Source organism: Coregonus lavaretus, assembly GCF_964263955.1.
Source record: "Coregonus lavaretus genome assembly, chromosome: 1".
Taxonomy (NCBI): Eukaryota; Metazoa; Chordata; class Actinopteri; order Salmoniformes; family Salmonidae; genus Coregonus; species Coregonus lavaretus.
The window spans coordinates 22685238-22695339 of record NC_139988.1 but is presented as its reverse complement, the minus strand read 5'-3'; the positions used below and the strand labels follow the sequence as shown (position 1 = coordinate 22695339).

At 46.6% G+C, this 10102-nt stretch overlaps 1 protein-coding gene across 1 annotated transcript; it reads right to left on the bottom strand.

Moving 5' to 3' along the window:
- Nucleotides 1-3555: 3555 nt before the first annotated feature.
- Nucleotides 3556-8680, bottom strand: LOC311104720 (uncharacterized protein; the record flags this gene model as incomplete). Its single annotated transcript, XM_084146608.1, has 5 exons — nt 3556-5202; nt 5438-5507; nt 7755-7820; nt 8486-8529; nt 8615-8680. The coding sequence occupies 5 exons, from the start codon at nt 8678-8680 to the stop codon at nt 3556-3558; spliced, it is 1893 nt and encodes a 630-aa protein (XP_084002734.1).
- Nucleotides 8681-10102: the final 1422 nt, after the last annotated feature.

Below are 10102 nucleotides of genomic sequence, written 5' to 3'. Positions count from 1 at the left end.
CCGTTGCTGACAGGTGTATAAAATCGAGCACACAGCCATGCAATCTCCATAGATAAACATTGCAGTAGAATGGCCTTTCCAACAAGTCAGTTCGTCAAATTTCTGCCCTGCTAGAGCTGCCCCAGTCAACTGTAAGTGCTGTTATTGTGAAGTGGAAACGTCTAGGAGCAACAACGGCTCAGCCGCAAAGTGGTAGGCCCCACAAGCTCACAGAATGGGACTGCCGAGTGCTGAAGCGCGTAGCTTCAAACTGCCTCTGGAGTTCCAAACTGCCTCTGGAAGCTACGTCAGCACAAGAACTGTTTGCCGGGAGCTTCATGAAATGGGTTTCCATGGCCGAGCAGCAGCACACAAGCCTAAGATCACCATGTGCAATGCCAAGTGTCGGCTGGAGTGGTGTAAAGTTTGCCGCCATTGGACTCTGGAGCAGTGGAAACGTGTTCTCTGGAGTGGAATCACGTTTCACCATCTGGCAGTCTGAAGGACGAATCTGGGTTTGGCGGGGGCCAGGAGAACGCTACCTGCCCGAATGCATAGTGCCAACTGTAAAGTTTAGTGGAGGAGGAATAATGGTCTGGGGCTATTTTCAATGATTTGGGCTAGGCCCCTTAGTTCAAGTGAAGGGAAATCTTAACGCTACAGCATACAATGACATTCTAGACCATTCTGTGTTTCTAACTTTGTGGCAACAGTTTGGAGAAGGCCCTTTCCTGTTTCAGCATGACAATGCTGAAATGGGCTTACATCTTCTCCAGCCCCCTCCCTTAGACAGTGATGAGGAGGAGCCAGAAGGCGCCGCTGCCCAGCGCAGCCTCCATCCCCATGGATGAAGACCACGTGGAGCTGGTGAGGAGGACCATGGCAGCAGTGGCCCTGCCCTCTTTGGCTATCCCGACCTGGGCTCAGGAGATCTCTGACGACCAGTGGAAGGATATGGTCCAGCAGACACTCCAGACTCGCCAAAGCTCAGAAGGCCTGATGCTAGAGCACAAATAAGACTGAATTGCCTCCTCCTCACAGTCTGTCTATAACTGTGCCATGCATTTCACCATCACACTTACCACAGGGGAGTCTGAGCTGAGGTCCTCTGAGCGGGTCATGAGTCCTAGGTGTCTCAATTCTCAAGAGATGAGAGAAATTGTGAAAACCCATCTGTCCAATTCTTATTAGATTAGGATATCTCTCCTAAATATGTGTTTGAAAGGAGCCTCTGGGTACTCACTACTTCTAACCTAGAGGGCAGCAGGTAGCCTAGCAGTTAAGAGCGTTGGGCCAGTAACTGAAATGTCGCTGGTTCGAACCCCCGAGCCGACTAGGTGAAAAATCTGTCAATGTGCTCGAGCAAGGCACTTAACCCTAATTGCTCCTGTAAGTCGCTCTGGATAAGAGCGTCTGAAAAATGACTCAAATGTAAATGTAATGCCCCTGTCCACAAAGCGAGGTCCATACAGAAATGGTTTGTCGACATCGGTGTGGAAGAACTTGACTGGCCTGCACAGAGCCATATCCTCAACCCCATCAAACACCTTTGGGATGAATTGGAACGCCGACTGCGAGCCAGGCCTAATCGCCCAACATCAGTGCCTGTCCTCACTAATGCTCTTGTAGCTTAATAGAATCAAGTCCCCGCAACAATGTTCTAACATCTAGTGGAAAGCCTTCCCAGAGGAGTGGAGGCTGTTATAGCAGCAAAGGGGGGGGGGGGGGGACCAACTCCATATTAATGCCCATGATTTTTGAATGAGATGTTCGATGAGCAGGTGTCCACATACTTCTGGTCATGTAGTGTATGTCTACTGTATGGGTCCAATATGGTGCACTGGGAGATGCAGGGGTGTGGTGTGAGATTGCCATATAACAGTGACATCTACTGGTAGCTTTGTGAACTGTGCTTCCAAAGCCATCTGGGGACCACCAACTTGGAAGATGTTTGACAGAAAAGCACCTACCAATCACGAAAACAACAACAACCAGTGGAGGCTGCTGTGGGGAGGACGGCTCATAATAATGACTGAAATAGAGTCAGTGGAATGGAAACCACGTGTTTGATACCATTCCATGAACTCCATTCCTGCCATTAATATGAGCCGTTCCTCCCTCCATTCAGCAGCCTCCACTGACAACAACGTACCCAGTACAGCCAGAAGAAGACGTGGCACCCTTCAGAGCCTGGTTCTTCTTCAGGTTTCTTCCTAGGTTCCTTCTAGGGAGGTTTGCCTAGGCAACGTGCTGTTGTTTCTGCTTTGCTTGCTCTTTGGGGTTTAGGCCGGGTATCTGTAAAAGTACTTTGTGACAACTGCTGATGTAAAAAGGGCTTTATAAAACACATTTGTTTGATTTAACCATAACAACAAGAGCATTTTGGTATGGTTAAGCACCCACTTTTATAAGTACTCACGGTTTATTCCAATACGTTAGAAATGGCAGGAGGCACACAGGCTACGAGTTTCTGAAGCCATATTAAGCACCAGAGTTACAGATACATATTAATATCAAGAGTAACATATGTGCAAATATAAATTAAATTAAAACACTTCTCCACTCCTATGATGCTCTTACAGTCAATGACTGAGTGTGATTGTATTCCAATGGTCTTCACCACAGGTAGGTAGGTAGATAGGAGTAACACTGGTCAATAACTGTAAAATGTTTAAATGCCTGCTTGAGAGGATTGGGTATGTTTCAGAGTCGGATATAGTTAGCTTAAAATATTGAAATAACATACTGTAGTGCAAGATAAATACTGACTGACAGGATAAAAAATAAAACAGATTTGTTTAAATACGCAATTCACATTCATGACTCCTTTTGTCCAAAGACAAACAGACAGAGAAAAATAAAAAGTAAGATGGGATATGTCACCATTTACTGGCCAATATTTTGACAGTTCTTTGTAAATGCTGGCATAGCTTCACAGACAGCTATGTCTTCGCAAAAGTCCTCAATTGGCAAGAGTCCAATACCAAAACAGTCTCTTTCCCCTATCCCTTGTTGACTCCCCTTCGCAGATCTAAATAGATATGTATGAAAGACTGGATATGTATGAGAAAAATATGCAGAAAAGTGAAGGACCTAGGCAAAGGGGTTGAGGGCAGAAATTGAACCAGGCCCAAGCCTACCTGACTTATGTCTAATATCCAATCCTTGAAAATCTTCAAGGGGGCAGTCAATGGGCTTAGGGACCAGGGATGGGTTTGGAATCAGGCCTAATGTTATGTCGTACCTCATCCCTCCAGGTATAGGTTGCCCTTAGGCACAGATCCAGGATAAGCTCAGTGAGCTTAACCTCCCTCCAGATTCTTACCTTAAAGGGACATTTCACTCATAAATAAAAGTTTGTCAGATGTTTTCAGACCACTAATGTACTCTAATGAAACTATGTCACATGACATAGGTTGTGTAGATCCAGCTATCGTTGTTTTACCTTAACATCAGACTACTTTAGAGGTCTGAAAATGTCTGTCAAACTTTAATTTGAAAGCGTAATGTCCCTTTAACCATTAGGAGGGGCAATGGCCAGTGTCTAGGGGCATCCTGTACATACATGGGCAGGCTTTAGTGATTGTGGACGTTGAAGAACCCCACGCTGGTTGGGGACTCCTTCACTGTTACTGTGACAAAGTTGGCGGTGACATCCGTGACAAACACGTGTTCTAGAAGGCTAAGCGCCGGCCGCCAGTCCGTCTCCATTTCCATCTCCATAGAGACCAGGTGGGCCCCATTGTTGTTGGGATAAGGGGAGGAGTCGCGCTCTTCTGATTCACTGCTGCTGGTGTCGTCTGAGTCGCCCGTGCTGAGCTTGTTAAGGGTCCGAGAGTTCTCGAAGTTCCGGGAGTTCATCTCGTTAAGGCTCTGTCCTGACTTCCTGTCCTCCTCTCTCGCCGTGCTTGCTCCGCCTCCCCCGCCCGACGACACGACTCCCTGTACACTCCCCCCTTTCTCCACTCTTCCATTACCTCTCCCTACACACCTTGGCCCCTTTCTGTTCATCTCTCTCGCCGTCTCTGCCCCCGTGTTCTTCCCTCTCTCCTCTCTGGCTTGTGGAATGCTTCCAGAGCGCAGCGCCCCTGCCCCTAACCCTCCCGACGCCACGCTCTGGTCTAGCCCAGACGAGGTGTGCATCTCTTTAATGCTTCCCCCAGCTCTTTTTCCTGCCTGGCTGACACCGCTTCTCAGGCTCGACCTTGAAACTGCAACTCCAGTGGCGCCGGAGGTTCCGTTTCCCTGGAGACCATTGCCGGGCGCCCGTTTGTTGACGCTCTGCAGGTTAAGAGCTCGGAGGCTGAGGGCCTGACTGATGCGGTCTCTGGCCGAGGGAGGGGGAGAGGAGGCGGGCTTGGCTCCCTGCTGCTGAACCACCACCACCGCCTGACCTCCAGGGCCCTCCTGCTGCCTCCTCTGCCCAGCTGGGGAGCGTTGAGCTGGGCTGCACGCCGCCGGAGAGCCCCCGAACCCACTGGAGGTCTTGGAGCCGTGGAGACCAAGTGATGTGGATGTAGACACCCCTGGTTTTACAGAGGATGCTACCTTGAGCCCTTCTGCTCTGCCATTGCTGCTGCCGGCGTCAGAGACAGAGAGGGAGCGCTTCAGATCTGACGATCCCTTACTCTGAGGCGGGGGAGGTCTGCTGAGAGAAGAAAAGGAGGATGGAGAGGAGGGAGTGGTGGTCGACATGGAGCGACCCGACCATATGGAGTTCAGCGGCCCAGGTTTGGAGGCCCCTGGCTGGAAGAAGGCCCCTCCAGCAGCCCGCTGGGATGCTGCCTCATCTCTGGAGCCCCGGCTGGCGCTCAGGCTGGTGTAGGTGAAACTGGCCGGCTGTAGAGGCTTCTTCACCCCCCCTCGAGGTTCCTCTTTGGGGGGCTCACGGGGGGGCCTGAGGACCTGGTGGTGGCGAGAAAGAGGAGGGGGCGGCAGGGGCGGCCGGGTATTTGCCTGTCTCAAAGCCCTCAGCTCGGGGAGCAGCGGTTTCCTCCCGCGCTTTTTCCGGACGGGCTCCTGCTTGGCCACCACGATATGGGGCCTTGTCTGGGGGACAGGGTGGAGGTTGAGGTTGAGGTTGCGGCGCCGAGGACCCGGTTTGGCCTTCTTCCCATGGTCTTCATCTTCCTCTTCTGAGGAAGAGGCGGAGGGAGAGGAGGACAGGCCGGATGAAGAAGATGAGGAGGACCGGTCGGATTTGGTTTCAGTTGGCTCTGGTTCCTAAAGAAATGGAGACAGAAAGGTTTGTAATGTAACCATGCATTATGTGACATCAGATTGTATCTTCATCATCCAAACAAACAAATAGATTCATGTTACTGTTGGTTGTAAATATAATGAAAGCAATCATTGAGAAGACATTATAATTAAGATGACAAAAGGAAGTTAATTTACTGCATTTGTTGTAGTGACTACATCTTATACGTTTGAATAGCAGCAACAGTGTGATGATTACCAGAATTTTCCGTGGACGCCCCCTTGGCCTCTTCCCTCTCTTACGGAACAGTAGGTCCCTCTCTTGCTCTCTGTAGAAGGTACACACGGCGTCAGATAGTCACTACCAATGTTCTGCTACTTTAAAAATACATCCTTCCTTACTTAAAGTGAGCAAGGGTTCCATTTAAATGATTTCACCAATTTGGTTATGTCAGATATAAATTATAGCGTCAAGGATGGGAGGAAGGAAAGAAACAATGCATTTGATCAAAATCAAATCAAATGTATTGGTCAAGCAGCTGTTATTACGAGTGTAGCGAAATGCTTGTGCTTCTAGTTCCGACAATGCAGTAATATCTAACAGTTCCACAACAAATATCTAATACACACAAATCTAAGTAAAGGAATGGAATAAGAATATATAAATATACAGTGGGGAGAACAAGTATTTGATACACTGCCGATTTTGCAGGTTTTCCTACTTACAAAGCATGTAGAGGTCTGTAATTTTTATCATAGGTACACTTCAACTGTGAGAGACGGAATCTAAAACAAAAATCCAGAAAATCACATTGTATGATTTTTAAGTAATTAATTTGCATTTTATTGCATGACATAAGTATTTGATCACCTACCAACCAGTAAGAATTCCAGCTCTCACAGACCTGTTAGTTTTTCTTTAAGAAGCCCTCCTGTTCTCTACTCATTACCTGTATTAACTGCACCTGTTTGAACTCGTTACCTGCATAAAAGACACCTGTCCACACACTCAATCAAACAGACTCCAACCTCTCCACAATGGCCAAGACCAGGGAGCTGTGTAAGGACATCAGGGATAAAATTGTAGACCTGCACAAGGCTGGGATGGGCTACAGGACAATAGGCAAGCAGCTTGGTGAGAAGGCAACAACTGTTGGCGCAATTATTAGAAAATGGAAGAAGTTCAAGATGACGGTCAATCACCCTCGGTCTGGGGCTCCATGCAAGATCTCACCTCGTGGGGCATCAATGATCATGAGGAAGGTGAGGGATCAGCCCAGAACTACACGGCAGGACCTGGTCAATGACCTGAAGAGAGCTGGGACCACAGTCTCAAAGAAAACCATTAGTAACACACTACGCCGTCATGGATTAAAATCCTGCAGCGCACGCAAGGTCCCCCTGCTCAAGCCAGCGCATGTCCAGGCCCGTCTGAAGTTTGCCAATGACCATCTGGATGATCCAGAGGAGGAATGGGAGAAGGTCATGTGGTCTGATGAGACAGAAATAGAGCTTTTTGGTCTAAACTCCACTCGCCGTGTTTGGAGGAAGAAGAAGGATGAGTACAACCCCAAGAACACCATCCCAACCGTGAAGCATGGAGGTGGAAACATCATTCTTTGGGGATGCTTTTCTGCAAAGGGGACAGGACGAATGCACCGTATTGAGGGGAGCATGGATGGGGCCATGTATCGCGAGATCTTGGCCAACAACCTCCTTCCCTCAGTAAGAGCATTGAAGATGGGTCGTGGCTGGGTCTTCCAGCATGACAACGACCCGAAAACACACAGCCAGGGCAACTAAGGAGTGGCTCCGTAAGAAGCATCTCAAGGTCCTGGAGTGGCCTAGCCAGTCTCCAGACCTGAACCAAATAGAAAATCTTTGGAGGGAGCTGAAAAAAAAAAAGTCTGTATTGCCCAGCGACAGCCCCAAAACCTGAAGGATCTGGAGAAGGTCTGTATGGAGGAGTGGGCCAAAATCCCTGCTGCAGTGTGTGCAAACCTGGTCAAGACCTACAGGAAACGTATGATCTCTGTAATTGCAAACAAAGGTTTCTGTACCAAATATTAAGTTCTGCTTTTCTGATGTATCAAATACTTATGTCATGCAATAAAATGCAAATTAATTACTTAAAAATCATACAATGTGATTTTCTGGATTTTTGTTTTAGATTTCGTCTCTCAGAGTTGAAGTGTACCTATGACAAAAATTACAGACCTCTACATGCTTTGTAAGTAGGAAAACCTGCAAAATCAGCAGTGTATCAAATACTTGTTCTCCTCACTGTATGGATGAGCAATGTCATTGTCAGAGCGGCATAGGCTAAGATGCAATAGATAGTATATAATACAGTATATACATATGAAACGAGTAATGCAAGATATGCCAACATTATTAAAGTGGCATTATTAATGCAAGATATGTCAACATTATTAAAGAGGCATTATTAAAGTGACTAGTGTTCCATTTATTAAATGATCTGGGCAACTCTAATAAACCATGGAGCAGTGCTCTACAATAAGTACGAATGAATATGTTCTGGTCAACCAACAACCAGTATGATATTAATAACTCACCTCTTGTGGAAGGCAGCCATTAATCTGGGGTCCAGAATATTCTCTTCAGGCTCCCAACTGTTATGCCTGTAATGAAAACCCCACATTAGAAAACCGTTTATTAGAGCACAGTAGCTAGAGAGACATTGCAATTATAATGTCACACCCTGAATTTTCTGTCCATTTGTTTCTAGTCTGGTTTAAAGGGGGTATCTCCTTTTTCAGATGCAATGTCAGACATAGTAGCATCCTATCAAAAACAAACATAGGCCTAATTGACGTTGTATCTAAATAAAATATTAAGAACATTTTCAGAATAATGCAAATCTTGAGAGGGTAGCTGTTTAGGGCTAGCCTAAATGTAAATGTCTAAAACTGGATTGTTTGCTCAACTATTTACATTCAGCCACACTATTGGTAAACGATCACGACGAAAGCACGGTGCATGAAAATAGTGGGCGTTACATATTCCGGTGCTTGAGTTCTCTACGGTAGTAGGAGGATGCCTGTTCACGTTACTAGATACCGGTTAGGAATCGTAACATCAGCTGCTCGGGCTTAAGAAAACAAAACAAGACTCCGAAACGGCTAACACCATCATCTTTCTTCCATGCAAAACCACAAGCGACTGGAATATTATCATATGATTGTAAATATTGCGTAGCTATGAGAGAAATACGGGGTTGCAGGGGGATCAAGGGCTACATTGTCATTGTTTAGCTCAGCCAGCTTCTTACTAAATAGCTACTCACTTGGACGACCACCCTCTCCACTTCACCAAATACTCAAACTTCCCCTGCAAAGGAGAAGAGTGGGAAAGAGTTAAAAGATTGTAAAGGGTCTAATGTTTCCACATTATGATAAAATACGTTATTTCATACCTTTCTTGGGCGTTTGTTGAGGATGCATTCGGCGTCAAATACCTGCCCTACAGTTACCCCGTCCATAGCTCCAGCCCCTCTCCTTTTTTTACGAGGAAAAGCGGAACAGGGAGGGAAAGATTGTCCTCCCGTGGCATCCATAGTTAGGCACCGTACCTCTGCCTCTCATACGTCACTTTAAACGTTTCATTCTAGAGGGCCTGCATAGCTACAAAATATTACTGCATAAAGTCGTTTTAAATGCTTTATTATTACATATGATCCGGTATGCTAGGCTCCATAAAGGGCACACATCTATAAATTGACAATATATTATTATTACAGCGATGACAGTTATCATTACATTTACATTTTAGTCATTTACGGTGCATTCAGAAAGTATTCAGACCTCTTGACTTTTTCCACATTTTGTTACATTACAGCCTTATTCTAAAATTGATTAAATTGTTTTTTCCCCTCATCAATCTACACACAATACCCCATAATGACAAGGTAAAAACAGATTTTTAGAAATTTTTGCAAATGTATTTAAAATAGAAAAACTGAAATATTACATTTACACAAGTATTCAGACCCTTTACTCAGTACTTTGTTGAAGCATCTTTGGCAGCGATTACAGCCTCAAGTCTTCCTTGGTATGACACTACAAGCTTGTCACACCTGTATTTGGGTAGTTTCTCTGCAGATCCTCTCAAGCTCTGTCAGGTTGGATGGTGTCGCTGCACAGCTATTTTCACATCTCTCCAGAGATGTTCGATCGGGTTCAAGTCCGGGCCACTCAAGGACAGTCAGAGACTTGTCCCGAAGCCACTCCTGCGTTGTCTTGGCTGTGTGCTTAGGGTTGTTGTCCTGTTGGAAGGTGACCTTCGCTCCATTCTGAGCTCCTGAGCGCTCTGGAGCAGGTTTTCATCAAGGATTTCTCTGTACTTTGCTCCGTTCATCTTTCCCTCGATCCTGACTGGTCTCCCAGTCCCTTAAAAACATCCCCACAGCATGATGCTGCCACAACCATGGTTCACCGTAGGGATGGTGCCAGGTTTCCTCCAGACATGACGCTTGGCATTCAGGCCAAAGAGTTCAATCTTGGTTTCATCAGACCAGAGAATCTTGTTTCTCATGGTCTGAGAGTCCTTTAGGTGCATTTTGGCAAACTCCAAGCGGGCTGTCATGTGCCTTTTACTGAGGAGTGTCTTCCGTCTGGCCACTCTACCATAAAGGCCTGATTGGTGGTGTGCTGCAGAGATGGTTGTCCTTCTGGAAGGTTCTCCCATCTCCACAGAGGAACTCTGCTCTGTCAGAGTGGCCATCGGGTTCTTGGTCACCTCCCTGACTAAGGCCCTTCTCCCCCGATTGCTCAGTTTGGCCAGGTGGCCAACTCTAGGAAGAGTCTCGGTGGTTCCAAACTTCTTCTATTTAAGAATGATGGAGGTCACTGTGTTCTTGGGGACCTTCAATGCTGCAGAAATCCTGTCTCGGAGCTTCGACCTC